The sequence below is a fragment of the Octodon degus genome, unplaced genomic scaffold (assembly GCF_000260255.1).
Source record: "Octodon degus isolate 3935 unplaced genomic scaffold, OctDeg1.0 scaffold00138, whole genome shotgun sequence".
Lineage (NCBI taxonomy): Eukaryota > Metazoa > Chordata > Mammalia > Rodentia > Octodontidae > Octodon > Octodon degus.
In genome coordinates, this window is record NW_004524714.1 from 3,628,250 (window position 1) to 3,643,329 (window position 15,080).

Sequence of the window (15,080 nt, forward strand, 5' to 3'; positions counted from 1 at the left end):
CTGGTCTAAAACTGAATTCCAAATAACACTTAATATTAGGATCCCATCCCAACAGAGAGGGAGTGTTGTATCAACAGATGCCATGTCTGCTACAATTAATATGTGGAGACTGACTCCTTTTTAATTGAGCTCCTACTATATGCTAAACACTGCGCTTGGCATTGAGATAGTTACAAAACCAAGAAAGAATCAGATATCCCACTAGGAACTCATCTACAAGCCAAATGAAACACGTACATAAATCTCTTATATTGCAAAAAGCTCTAAATATCTGAAGATATACAATTAAAGGTTATGTGGTTTCATGCTCCAATTTTTAAAACAATGCCATGAAAAGAAAAATAAAACCAAACAGCCAGCATCTGTTACGCATGCACTGCACGGTCCACCTGGGGACAGGAAGGAAAGCACGGAGGAGAAAAGGCATGAGCAACCAACAGCAATTCCTGTGTCAGGATAGTGACCCACGAGATGTCACCCAGTAAGCTCGGGCAGCACAGGTGGAGGTGGGAGAGTTGCCGACGCGGAAGATCTGGTGCAGACAGCAGGGAGTGGCTCTGTGGGGGAGGAGGGTGCTGAAGGCACTGACCCTGCAGCCACCTACGGCACCCCTCACCGAGGCACTGCGCTAGTCTCTGCGCTTTGCCTTTATCTCTATACAATCTGGGGGGGGGGCAAGCAGCATGCTACAGATTGGGGAAAGTGGTTCAGAGCAATGGAGGAACTCGCCCGGGGACACACAGGACTTCAACGCAGGCTTGTCCCACCGGGACACGCTGCTTTCCTGAGCCAATGCAGAGCACAGCGTAAGTGCAAATGCAGGCCTGCTCAGGTCCCACTTAAGCAACCCTTTGGCCATGATGGATAGAACTTCAACCTACCAACCTAGCTGTGTAATGAATTTCTCTCATGAGCAACACACACACACACACACACACACACACACACACACAGCCCAAATTATTCTGTTGGACAAGCAAAAACAACAACAACAAAAATCTCACAAGAAGACTAAGGAAATCACGATACCAAACTCCCCAAGTTCCTAAACACAGAGCTGTAAAGTGTGTGCAACTCGACAGCATATGGCAAATCAATTACTAGTTTAAATCTTAAAACAAAAACATGGCAAGTGTGGTACAGAAATAATCAAGAACAACAGTTCGGTTTAGATTACTGTGGGCCACTAGAGTTTTGAATACAATTAATCATCATTCCAGGCAATGGGAAGCCATATTGACACTTATTCCTAATTTGAATATTTAATTAGGGTGAAGTTCTTCATCAAATTATTGCAGAACTGGGAGAAAGCCTGGAAGACTTACACAATTACTGCCTTAACCCCTTACCACCTGCTCCCTGTGAGCACAGGGCCTCCTGCCCCGGCTCTGTGGGGAGGACCTGCTCCAGCTCTGACTCCCAGACCCCGACACCTGGGGTGGGGGCGCTGGTGATGGGGTTACAGCCAGGGCAACGGGAGCCACAGGCCAGCCAGGGAAGGTCTTGGGGAGCAGGCTGCTCACTGCTGGATCTCAGACTTGATTCAGAAATGGACCCTGGACAAAGATGAGACCAACACGGTTGGTGCCACGTGTGCCAGCTGCAGCCATGTAACTGTCACCATATTCCTGTCAACATGATGTCCTTAGCCTCATCTCGCAGGAGGAGAAACTGGGGCTCAGAGGAGTGCTACCCATGGGAATAGTGCCTGTGAATACTGTGAAGATGGCAGTGGTATTCATCATACACACACGCACACACACATACACATGTGTGTGCACACACACACACAATGACAAGGAGAACGCTGGAGGGTGGGGTGGGGACAACAATGTATTCCAAGCTGCATTTTGGGCACTCCCCATTGGGCTGGTTCACAGGGAGGAAGGTCTAAACCTAGGCCTCCTCCTTAAGTACTACGCAGTTTAAATCTTGGGACTGCAAATGCACCACTCATGGTCTGAGCACCTGCCTGGCAAGTGCAGCACATGATGAGTGTACACATTCAGAGGACAGATTATATATCCTTGATATACTTCTGCTTTATTACACAGAAAGAGCTCTACTACATCTCACAGGCCCTCTGTGACTCCACGGTACCAAACACAGCACATTGCCTTCAGGGCTGAAGGCTGACTGCACACCGTGGCTGGCCGTGGTGGTCTGGGCACTATGTCTGGACTCATCCACCGAGATGCACTGAGATGCTAGCTAGGAAGAGCGTCTCCCTGTAGTTGCAGATCAGCAAGTGCCTGTAAAAGCCCCAGACAGGCCCTGTTACCCTCTTGGGGCAATCCTCAGGGCTCCAGTCTCAAGGGCCACTTTCAGTAGGAAGCAGGTCAGCGACAACAGCACAGGGCCCCTGCCTCGGCCCGCAGTGGGAGACCTGGGATCCATCAGGCCTACTCCGGGCTCGCTCGTGATGGAGCCAATGGCGCCAGCAACCTTGAAACTTTCCTTTATATATTACATTAATCCATATAAGAAAATCTCTTTTAATGAGGAGTGATGTAGTTACAAACTCTCCAGAGCCATAATTAGAGCAAACTAATTGAAGTTGTGTTTTGACACACTTTCCAAGCTCACGGGTGCCGGGTGACACATTCACAACACTGCTGCTGCACCGCCATGGCGCCGGCGAAATCATTAGGCTAAGCACACTTACTTGCATTCTTATCGTGCGGCAGCTCACCCTTAAATACTGTTTCTACTATTGCTCCTTTACTCGAAGTTTCCACGGGAAGATATTAACAGTAATTATTAGTGCTTTAGTGGAATTTTAATGTGAAGAATAACGCGCATTAACATACATTGAAAGGCAGCTCCTTTTCTTAACCACCCTCAGAAAGTTGGGGGGCTCCTCAGCCCTCACCCCACAGCCCAGGGGTGACCAGATGCTGGTGACTTTGACTTCACAGCTAAGGGGCCACACCTGGCGGGATCTAACCTGGGTTTCTGATGACTCGGTTTCAAATGTTTGATGAGAAAAGTCTTTCTTTTCTTCTCTTTATAAAACAAAAAATAGTTAAGCAGAAATTTTTTCCGAGCCATTAAAAAAAAAAAAAAAAAAAGCCTCTCAATACAACACAGTCTTTGGTAATAATGCTAATGAATTCCAGGAGGACAGAAAAAAAAAAAAAAAAAAAGCCTCTCAATACAACACAGTCTTTGGTAATAATGCTAATGAATTCCAGGAGGACAGGCTTTGGCCAGTCTCTGTCGCCACCCTCCACCCTCCACCCTCATGGTGATTAAAGGCGGAGGCGGGGGTTGAGGCCTGCAGTGAGCAGGCCAGGGGCGGGGTGGGCTGGATCTGTCAAGGTGGAGGTGCCGTGTGCCACCAACAAGGCCAATTTTTTGGATGCTTAACTCAGACACTCACATACAGAGAGGAAGACTCGACAGCTCTAAATAATGGTTATTAATGACACGCGCCTCTATAGTGACAAATTACTTCTGAAATTTAGAATCGAAGAGGGATGAAGAGGGAACATGTTTCGCTGAACGTGACAGGAAATGCCAGCAAGCACACAGCATTTCTGCTCCCTTAGGCAGGAGAACGCCAGGGTCCCTGGCTCCAGGCGCTGGGCTCTTGCACGAGGGCGGTGACGACCACAGCCAGCCTTCCCCCAGAGCCTCCCTGCAGTTCACGGCGGTGGCCCACAGTGCACCCCAGCAGTGAGAACCGAGAATTGTAAAATGCTGGATGTGCTCTGCCTCGGGGTGCAACCAGCTAGGGTCAGGCAGGAGAGTCGTCCAGAAGCCAGTCTTGGCATCCACGGAAACAACCACATCATCCGCAACGCAGGAGAAAATGTCTTAACTGAAAATGTACATTTGTGTTGAATTTAAAACTACCCGAATGAATGTCACACGATATCAAATTTCCACTGGGGAAGATTCCAACGGGTGAAGGAAATGCTTCCTTGGAAGAACGGGGAGGACTATATAAATATACTTTAAACTTGGGGAGTTTTCGGTTGCCTAAGTTACAATCCTAGTAACAATCTGCTGTTTTCCAAGTCACTGATTACTTTCAAAAAATAAAAAAGGAAACTAACTCTCATGGCTGTAGTAACACTCCACATCACGGTACTTAGTCTCTACATTTAAGTTTTATTACACTTGAACCCTGCATGCCAAAACACCTACCTCCCATATAAAAGAAATGAAGAAAAAAGCCGAGCCCCAGACCGGGGGCAGCATACTTCCATTCCAGATGATCTAGTCTAATCTTATAAACTGAAATATTTAAAGAGTCTCTAAACCTTGCTGACCTTCTAAAAACCAAGAACATACGGGCACTGCTAGTTTTTCATCTTCTTCCAGCCTACTAAAATAGCCGCTGTTCCAAAATTCAAGAGTCAGAGCGCTGCCAAACTCAGATTCCTAACGGGCTGGGTGCGTGCGTGCGTGCGTGCGTGCGTGCGTGCGTGCGTGCGTGCGTGCGTGCCCGCGAGCGCTGGGCGGGCGGCGAACACTCTTGCAGGAACGCAGCACATCCGAACAAAGGACCCGAGGCAACAGTCCTCTTCTTCCTGATCCAGCTCCAGAGCTGTGGAAAACAATCTGGTTGGAGAAATAAAGCCCTGCTGAGGAGGCTGTGGGGTGTGGGTCCTGGCCGCCGGCTGGACGGTCATATTTGGTCTCATAATAGCTCACATCCTCTGGCCACAGAAAACAGTTCCTAGGAATCAGGAAGCCCCGAGGCTCCCTGCAGGCAGGCGGGGCTGCAGGTGGGCCACTGCTCCCGCCAGCCCCTCCAAAGCTAACTCTGTGTCCTTCCTTAGTCAGACTCTCCAAGGTCAGTCTTCCCCTGACTTCTTAAATCGAGGGCACCATCGTGCACCTACCAGCACGGTTATGCAGACTAAAGCTATGTATGTTCTCCTACATGCATATGTGCACACCTCTCAAGTGTGTACACAATGCCTGGCACAAGATGCTCAAGAAACTAGCTGAAATAATAATGATGAGGATGATAATTGTATTTATTCTAATAATAGTTATTATTAATATTATTATTCAACTGGAAACAAAACATCTGCTGCTCAAGAAGGATATTCAAATTGAATTCTACCCTACCCATGGGCAAAACCCAGACCCAAATAAACTCAAAAGGCCTTTTGAAAGTTACTGCGAGCAAAGGATTTTATTAAATATCCAAATTAATAATTGAAACCTTGCTTTGAAATACAACAGCATAGTTGGGGGGGTGCGTAATAAAACCCCAGGAAATAGCTCTGGTGTAACGCTCATTTTTACTTTATTTGGCGGCTAGATTTACACTGAGAGACCCAGGTGAAATATTCCGTAGAGCTACCTGCAAATAGACTGTCAGCTTCCACTCTGATAAAAGGTAAAATATCCTCCACTAAATGGTCTGGTTCACAAAACCGACCCTAAAGTGAACTGATAAATCTGTTCTGACACAGGGAAAACTATTTTCATAATCCTGAAAAAGGCCTCTCTTCAAACCCTGGAGCAGGAGTTGGCTACACAAAGAGCCCTCACACCCTCGAGCACTCCCCGGGCCCAGGAGGGAATGATTTTACATTTATAACCCTGTTTCCTGGGACAGCCTCCACCAAAAAGCACGCGTAATCATCACAACCTCCAAGAAAAATAAGACACTCACAAAAAAGTCACAACAATCACAAAGATAGCACATTTACAAGCAGCAAATACCTTGTCATAATCTGTGTGAGAGACTGAGCGCCCAGGCCGGCTCGGAGGTGGGAGCCATATTGAGTAATAGTCAATTCTTCATTAAATAGAAGCCCTGACTTCCCAAGAAGCCCTATTAAAAATTAATATCAAAAAGTGTACTGCTCAGCCTAAACTCATCATTCATATCTAACAATACCAAACTGCATTCTAATGAAATTTCTCCTTCAAAATTACCCTGACACCAACACGAAGTTTGGTGCTGCTTTAGGGGCAGCCACGGCTCCTCGTACCAGCGTTTGGAAGATACTCAGCCACTTCACGGGGCAGGTCTCTTTGCTGTCACTCACCTGCTCCCCAGGAGAAATCACACTGCTTGGACCTGCAGTGAGGCAAGGGCCTTGAGGCCACCCAGGGGACGGTGATGGGACCTGCAGTATGAACACCGCATGTTCCCCCAGGCAGCGTCCACGGCCCAAGTGTCCCAGTCCTGGCCAGGAGTCACACATCTGAGTGTGGCTGCAGACTGCATAGGACGTGTGAAGGGACAGGAGCCTCTGGAAGCCAAGTCCTCACCCCTGCAGCACACTCAGGACAAGTCCCCTCCACCCCTCGAGGTTGCTCAAAAGCCTGGAGAAATTGCCCACTCCTAGGAAAGAAAGCTTTACCACTACAAGCCCGGTAATCACATGTGGCAGTGACATTCTCCACACTAAAGAGAGCTGGCTTGCCCAGTCCAGAGTGCAGCTCTGACACCACTGTGTGGCCCCGGGCAAGGTAAGTTAACCCCTCCATCTCCATATTCTCAGTGGCAAACCAGGCTGCTAACTGTACCTGTCTAGAGTGGTTATTAGTCTGGACTGGGGATCTGTAATGTGCTGGAGCAGGGCCTGATGCCTAGTCCATGTGATGCGCGTCCCCGCTGGCTGGCTGGCTGGCTGATAGATGGACAGATGGACAAACACATGATATCTGGTCCTAGGCCTGTACACTATCTCACTTCGTATACTGAATGACTGTATTCTGCGAATAATTCCCTTGTGCTAGGCACCTGGAATTTGGAGGCCCCTTCCATCTTCTGGCCACATTTTCGCTGTACGAGTCCTGTACCAAGTGACATGACAGCTGAAAGCACTTGCTAGGTTTTGATGCATAGCAATACAACATTATCATCCTTGTTGTTGCTGTGTGACTAGCCTTTTCCAGAATTTTAAAAGAGAAAAGGAGACATGAGAATCCCTGTCACCAATAAGCAGCAAACTCAGCCAGTACAGTGGAACATAAAAACAGGCAGCAATGTCGGGGAAGCAGGAAATGCCAAATTGTACGAGGCCAGCAGCTGAAGGAGAGGAAGGGAAACGACGTGGGCCAGGCTTTCTGGGCTGGCTGGGACTACAGCCAGGGGGGTGCAGTCTGACTCCTGGGGACATGCTGACCCAAGGGGACTGCTTGGCAGGCTGCTGACCAGAGGTGCTTTTGAAATGATAAAAAAGGAGGTGACTGACTAATGCAGGCTGGCATGGGAGGCGGTCTGACAACAGGAAGCCAGGAAGCGAGGGAAGGCTCCCCATGAGGACAGCATGTTTGAAAAGCCCAACGGGTGCAGGCTGGCCCAGCGAGGACTTTAGGTTAGGAACAAAGGAAGCAGTGTGGGCTGCTGGAACGGAGTAATACTTGAGCTCTGGGTGCCCCTCCTGGCCAGCTCTGCATGTGGGTCCTGCCCCGCTCCCAGGGCTCCTCTCTAAAACAAGCACTGGGCTTCTTACAGCCACTCAAGGGGTGGAGACATTTCAAATCACAGAGCAGCTATTTGTGCCCCCTGGGCCAGAAAGCCCTGCACTCCAGTCTTCACTATAAAAGGAGCATCACATCAAGGAAAGAAATGCAAATGTGCATCCCATCCTCAAACAAAACAAAAGCGTGAGTTACTTTTGTGTGACAGAGGAGATAGTCTACCTGCCCTGCAAAGGTGTCAGTGTTTGGAGGCCCTGTGCTGACCGGCAAGCCCTAAGCCTAACAGGACAGGGCAGCACCGGCACCCATGTCAGACTGTCCATTGCCAGTGCAGGAGAGGAGCTCAAATCACCCCACACTGTATTCACTGTCGTGGGGGAGAAAGAGTCCCTGGAGTCACCCCCAGGTGCTGCCTTCGAAAGGTCACCTGGAGGCAGGACCTGCACAACCCTTGCCAAATGGAGAGCCTCAAAGCCTCGCTGAGCCTCGCTCTGTGGAGCCCCCAGGAGGAAGTGCTGGGCCTTCCCACAGGCAAGCAGCCCCCAGTCTGGCACTCAGAACAGGTGGCAGACACCAGCACAGGACGAGGAAGACGAGGCCTCCTTGGTCTGAGTGGTGCAGGCCTCTCAGGTGACAGATGTCACCTAAAGTACAAAGACCATTTTATAATTGAAAATTGACAGAGGCAGTCTGAGGATTTGAGATGTCAGCATAGACGAGGGGACTCCAGCTGGCAACAAAGGCTCCATGCCCACCGCTGAGTCGGCTAGCTGACGGGGAGGTAATGGAGTTGGTCCCCGAGTTGGGCAAGGAAGGCAGGGGCGGGAGACAGGACAGAAGTGTGGCTTGCTTGTGAGCTGTGGCACTGGGTGTGATTGGGGATGAGCTTGGGCAGCGTGCCCTGAATTCCAGATCACCTTGGTGTGATTTCTTCTCTCCCACAGAAAGGGCCATTAACCTTTCAGATGACAGCCCTGGGACCGGAGTGATGGAACGATTTCTGAGGTCAGCAAGGATCTATGTTCTCTACACCTGACATCCACATGCAAAAGTTGTGACTGAAGCCAGGTGTCCCTGAGAGGAAGACTAAGTGCATGTGACAGATCTTCTGCAATCAAAATGCCCCATTTCCCAGAGTAGCTGTCACAGATTGATAATATCCATGCAAAAAGTTAAGTACAATTATGTCTGTCACTGAGAAACAGACTTTGGGACCTGTGACTGACAACTCGCTGGAAGCTGACAAATCACCAGAGATCACGGGTTTACCTCGGAGAAGCGCCAGGCCACCTTCTAAAGACTCATGGGAGGGGCCCAGCGAGGCTGCACCTCAAGGAAGTAGCTGGAAAATGAGCCGTGTGCTTCCTGCCTGGGGGAAAGGAGCCCTTTCTCTCCTGGGGAAGGACAAGGTCAGAGAAAGGGTCACAGGATGTGGCCATGGCCCAGGGGCTGTGGGCAGTGGCTTATCCTTAAGGGCCGTGGTGCACACAGCTGGGCACCCCAGGCAGGTAGATGGGAAGGGGGCACAGCTCCTGGAATCAACGTGCTAGGTTTTCTAGGATAGCCCCGGCTGAAGGCTCAGCCTACATGAAACATCCTGCAGCTCCCAGCAGGCTGGGTGGGGCCCACGTACTCATTCCAGATGGACACTGATGGGGACAAGAGGGCACCCATCAGCTCCTGCATGCCAACTCCAGGCTGAGACTCGGCACGGATCCACAAGGCTCAGTGCGTCTCCATCCCAGGCTGGTACCCCAGCACCCTCTCGGCATCGGCCAGGCCTCCTTTGGCACCATCAGCACTGAGAGTGCAAGTCAGTTACTGCAGCCCCCAGAGCAGGCCTTGGAGGGCAGTGCCCTTGCTCTATGCCTGCCCTGCCCACTGCAGGTCCCCCGGGCACCCTACCAAGGACTCTGCTGAACCTGATGTTCTCAGGAGAGATGGTGCTTTTTTGTGTGTGTGTGGTGGTAAAGGAGATTAAAGCCAGGGCTTCTGCACTGAGCTACACTCTCAGCCCTTTTTTATTTTTTATTTTTTTTAAATGTATTGTCTACAGGGTCTATAGGATCTCACTACACAGATTGGACTCGTAATGATCCTCCTGTTTTTAGTCTCCCAAGTGCTGGGATTATAGGCGTGCGCCACTATATCTACTCTCCTTTTTTTTTTTTTCTTAAGTTTTGAGACAGGTTCTTGCTGTTGCTAAGCTACTGAGCTTGAGCTTTTTATCCTCCGGCCTCAGCTTCCCAGGGTGCTGGGATCACAGGGGTGCACCGCACGTTCAGCAAGGTGGTATGTTTCTTAAAGCTTAAGTAGTACGATTACTCTAACGTCATCAAAGGCCTTGAAAATTCTAATGCCATCTGACTACCCAGGCAGTTGGGCACTCATGACACCATCCCCCTGGCTCCAAGGCAGCTTCTTCAACACTACAAAATTTCCATTTTGGGCAGTTTGAGCCCAAATATCCAGCATTGGGCTCTGGGGGCTCCCGGAAGCCTTCTTCTTCTTCCCATCCCACCCCAAAACACTTGCATTCCCCTTGACATACTGACCACCAGGCACCCAAGCTGGCACCTGTCAGGCAGCCCTGTACTCAGGCAGCTGTCCCATGGACCACGTAGGAGTAATGCCACCTGGCAGGGTGCCAGGGGCAGGGACATGGGACAGGTCGCTGGCTACACACAGCAGGCTGCATCCTCACTCCCCAGCCTGGTGACCAGCAGCCCTCCCCCCTGCTGTGCACAGCCTGAGCCTCCCTGGATCAGCGCCTGTGCTGTGGACTGTGTGAACCTCAGTGGCCTTAAAGTGCACTCGTCACCTCTCATCTATTGGATCCTGCAGGTGCGGGGGCTGTGAGGAGATGCACAGTATTGATTCTGTCACTTGGCACATCAGCGTTCCCTAATGACTCCATGTCATCTGCAAGTTTGATAAGTGCACCTCTGACGTCTTTATCAAGTGCTGACTCCACTGCTCAGCGAGCCAGGGGTAGAAGCCCTCCAGGGCCAGCTCCCTATCGACAGAGAACCACTTGCTTGTCCACGCCGGGGGCTCCTGGTGCTCAGTCTACTGGATCCCTCTGCCTACCAGAGATTTTCCAGACCTTTGTTCTGGCAGTGAAGAACCTTCCTTCCTGGGAGAGTGCAGGTGAGACCCCGTGTATGTGTTTGTGTGGCAGGCGCCTCCTCTCTCCATAACCCTATGTAAGGCACCAGCGCTGCTGAGCAGTCAGAAAACCCTATCGGCTGACTCACAGGCAGATTGGCCCAGGAGAGCAGTGAGGGGGTGCACACGCAGGGCCGTCGGCCAGCCGTACTCCTCCATCCCCACTGGGCAGTGTGCATGAGGGATTCGCAGAGGATGGGAAGGTGGGGCTGCACACCTCAGGGAATGCGCCTGCCCTTCTTCCCCTGCCACCTGCCAAGAGTGTGAGCGTCTGGTACAAGCTGAAGACTCAATGCACAGGGAAGGACGGCTCTGCTGGGCACTTCATGCTGCCTTTGACACAAACTGCGCCATGTGGTGTCCAGCTCACTGGACCGGGCCAAGGAGGACCTGTCTCCCCAGCGACTGGATCCGGTTTCACCCTGAGCATCTTGTGCAATAATGAGACAACCACAGGCAGGACGCTCTTGTGCCCAGGGGCAGTCCCTGCCTCTGGAAAGGGGAGGCGTCCCCGCTAGGACACGAAGTCCACCAAAAGGCCCTTTTGTCTGAAATCATGTTGAGATGACAACACTCTAAAAGTGATGACAAAAAAATGGAGGCACCTTCTAGTTTCTGGGAGGAATGCCCAGGCTCAGCAAGGCAGTCCCTCCGCCTCGGGAGCTCCGACCTCTTCCTTCCTCCTGTCAGCGCAGGTCAGGCAGGGAGAAGGCTGGTGTACCCTGCCCCACTCGCCTGCCCGCCACCCCCTGGCCAGGCAGTAGAGGGCGCCGCATCACCACTCTGCGCGGCCTCGGCTTCTGCGGCTTGCTCCCCGTCCACACAAAGAGCAACCCCAAAGACCTGTTTCTAACGCCTGCGGTTCAATGTGCCAAGAGAAAACCGCGCGGATCACAAACTTGCAGTGGTATCGCCTGTAAAAAGCACACAGGAAAAAGACTCGAAGGAAAATACAACAAAAGCTTACGAGCATTTGCCCTTGGAAACGGAATTTACTTTCCTATTATTTTCTACATTCTACCAATTTCCTAGAAGCCCATGTTGCTCTCATATTGAAGCGATCCTGTGGCACTCAGGGATTCACGGGTCATCTGGAGCGGCTGCAGCACCTGTCTCACAAACCCTTGCCGGGGCCCAGGAGGGCGCTGGGGCCAGGTAATCCTGGCGCCTAGACTCTTCTGTGCCTGTGGAAAGCCTCGACCTTTCCCCAGGACACAGGAGGCTGAGCTGCCTCTTCTGGGAAGTTTGCAGACCCTGACATCTCCAGGAACATGGTGACACACTCATCCTCTCATAAGCGGTCACTGAAAATTCAGGTCAGTAATCAGAGTCTCATTTTTTTTTTTTTAATTAAAGATATTGGGTAGGAAAATAATACTGGGGGAAAAAAGCCCTGAGAAACCTCACAAAGGACAGAAACGAAAACCCATGGTGAATGAGGAGCTTGCCTGGGAGTGCACAGCACCTGTAAATCACAGTACAGCGGAGAGGAGAGCTTGGGACAGACAGCGGTTTTTACCTGGCAGCATTAATGTGCATTCAATGATCCTACTGCACTCTGGCTGGCTTAACTCAGCCAAATTAGAATACATTTTATATTGACTATTTTGACATTTGTTTTATTTGGCAAGTAAAACAAAACTGATCCAATTTCCTTGCAGCCATTGTAAACCCTAAACTGTACAACAGAGGTTATAAAATATATAAGCCTTATAAACACTCTGTTCTGATGCCCTCCGAGTCCACCTGGCTCCCTGTAGCGGGGGTGCTTAGCCTGGTGGCCTCAGTGACAAGTGATCTTCCTCCTCCCCGCTGGCTGGCCAGCTTCCAGGAGGGTACTCTGCCTGCCTCACCTGGGAGACGCAGCTCCATCCTTATGCAACAGAATTTAACACGGGCCCATGTGGTCCCCACTTCCGGGCCTTTCCAGGTCCTACGATGTCATCTGGGAGTAGCAGTAACCACTGTGGAACCGTGGGCTCCCCAGGCTCTGCAATGAGCCCGAAGTGGAGCTGATGCTGTGTGGGTGCTGGGCACCCCCGGGCTTGTGCTGTCCCACTCCTGGAAGGCCTGCCCCTCCCTATTCACCCACATGGAAGCTTTGTGGCGCATTCTCATTTATGTGACATTAATCTGCAAGTGACACCATCTCGCCTTCTCTGCTGTTTACATTTGTAATCCCTTTCTCAAACTCAGTTCACCATTGCTGTTTGCTCCTTCCCCCAAACAACTTAGTACTAGTGATGCATGTTTTTTTTTTTATTGTTTTTCATTTTATGAAACAGGAATTTGTCACATAATTCAGGCTGGCCTTGGACCCACTATGTAGCCCTGGCTGGCCTTGAGCCCACACACTGGTCCTCCTGCCTCAGCCTCCCACAGTGCTGGGAGTATAGTGCGCCATCATGCCTACTGTATGGGTTTTTAATATGACAAGATTCATCTCACCATCTGCTTTTTGCAAAAAGTGTAGTCTACTACTCCCTGTATTACAACTGAAATTAGTAAAGAGGGGCCTGCAGTTTGATCCACTAGTTTGTAGCTCATTGGGAAAGAAACCATGTAACAATGAATATAATTACTGACGCCACTCTTGAGTCCCAAACACGATGCTGGCTGAGGCAGAGAGGAGATGCTGCCTACCAGAGGCCAGAAATCCCAGCCACGCGGCTACCACAGGAGTCTACGCATATCCACGAGCTCTTTCAACCAAAAGCCCCTTTTAGGGGCTGGTGAGATGGCTCAGTGGTCTAAAGCACCTACTTAGAACAAGCTTAGCAAAGCAAAGCACAGGGACCGCGGTTCAATCCCCCAGCACCACATGCCAGCCAGCCCCGCCCCCTGGTGGGCTGAGCTGGCCACACACACACACACACACACACACACACACAAATAAATAACAAAAGCCCCTTTTAGGTTGCATATTCTGCTATCTCAGGAGCCTGCAGCATATGCACAGAATAGAACATAGAATGACCTGTACACTCACACAGTGCACAGATTTCTACCTGGGCTTTAAAGAGCCCCTCTAAGGCCTATGTTTAGACAAACTTCTCCAAGTGTCACCCATATGCCGCACCATTTCAGCAGATCCGAGGTGCTGTGTTCTGGAACGTGCACTGCACACCCAAAGCCCCAAGACCATGAGACATCACCACGGAGCCTCACCTGGGAAGGTTAGGGGCCGGGGTGGAAGCAGCTGATGACTGCGACGGGGTTGTGGGCTGAGACGAGTCGTGATTTCTTGGTACTCTGCCCATTCGGTACCAGATCCCCATGCTGTTCAGTTCCCTTTAGAAGAAGAGAGAAATGCTCATGGTTCTCTTGAGCTAGGAGCATTGACTTGAGCCATAAAACAAAACGACTCACTTGAAAGAATCCAAACCTCAAGCCCCAGGGAGCCAGAACTTGCCTGGGTAAGATGGATCACAGTCAGAGCCCAGCGTGAGCACAACGGTGCCAACATGCAGGCGACAGTGACATGGCCATCTCCTCCAGCCACCCTGAGCCGCCATTAGTAGTGAACACACATTGTGTCACCGCAGTTAGGAGGTAGGGACTTGGGCTCCTTAAGTTGCCCAGGCTGGGCTTGAACTTGCATCCTTCTGCCTCAGCCTCCCAGAGTGCAGGGATGACCGGAATGCCCTGAACAGGACTTGTACCCAGATGATTTTAGCCGTAGGCAGCTTCACTACAATCCCACAGAACTGCATCTTTCAGACCAGAAACAAATGAATAGCATCCCTTCAAAAAACTCACGCAACATTTTACTCTATGGGAAGCTTCTCCGTGGACCCTGGGGGCTCTACTAAAGCTCCATTCCGTCACTTCTGATCAGTTACCCCAGTTGCACAGGGTGATGATCCCAACTGCTGGGATTTGGAGGAGCCCTTTCAGGTTGGGGTGTCTACACCTGCACCCTGGTACTGTGGACAACCCATGGAATGGTGACACATGGAATGGTGCCTGTTTTTAAGACTACGTGACACAGTTGCAAACACGTAATTCTCTTTATTTAAAAATAACTCTGGGATTTGCTTTCTCTGGGAAAGGATTTTTAGCCCAGAATGAAATTAAGCAATACATTAACCACCTTTCCAAAATAATATCAAGGAAAAAGCTACAGTTTTGATGATCAAGACAAATATTGGTAAAAATCTATTACTTTAAAATTGTTTAAATTGTTTAAAATTGCATCTTCTTACAACAGCGTAGTTTATAGTTAAAACACATACAGTTACTAAAAATTGGACTTTAAGAGTTCATTACTAAATTGTTGGCTCCTACTATTTGTATGTAAATGGCTGCTTTCAAGTTACTGAATTATAGTTATTCTCTTAACTATTTCCTACTCTTGTAATGCTGTTTGCATAATTAAACTGTGTGGCAAACAGGATTGTTGCGCATACAGTATTGGAAGGGAATGACCACAGGGTCCTCCTTCTATTTTTCCACATACGTTCTTGTGAGTGTGACCAAACTTAGGTTCTTGCTCATGCTTAACCTGTGCT

The 15,080-nt window shown here is 50.1% G+C and overlaps 1 protein-coding gene across 1 annotated transcript in view; it reads right to left on the bottom strand.

Annotated features, from left to right (window-relative positions):
* Positions 1–15,080, bottom strand: part of Mvb12b (multivesicular body subunit 12B) — a 166,995-nt gene that overhangs the window by 84,985 nt on the left and 66,930 nt on the right. The window contains exon 5 of the mRNA XM_023701623.1: positions 13,738–13,860. Within this exon, the coding sequence (XP_023557391.1) occupies positions 13,738–13,860 (123 nt within the window). The remainder of the gene's footprint in view (positions 1–13,737; positions 13,861–15,080) is intronic.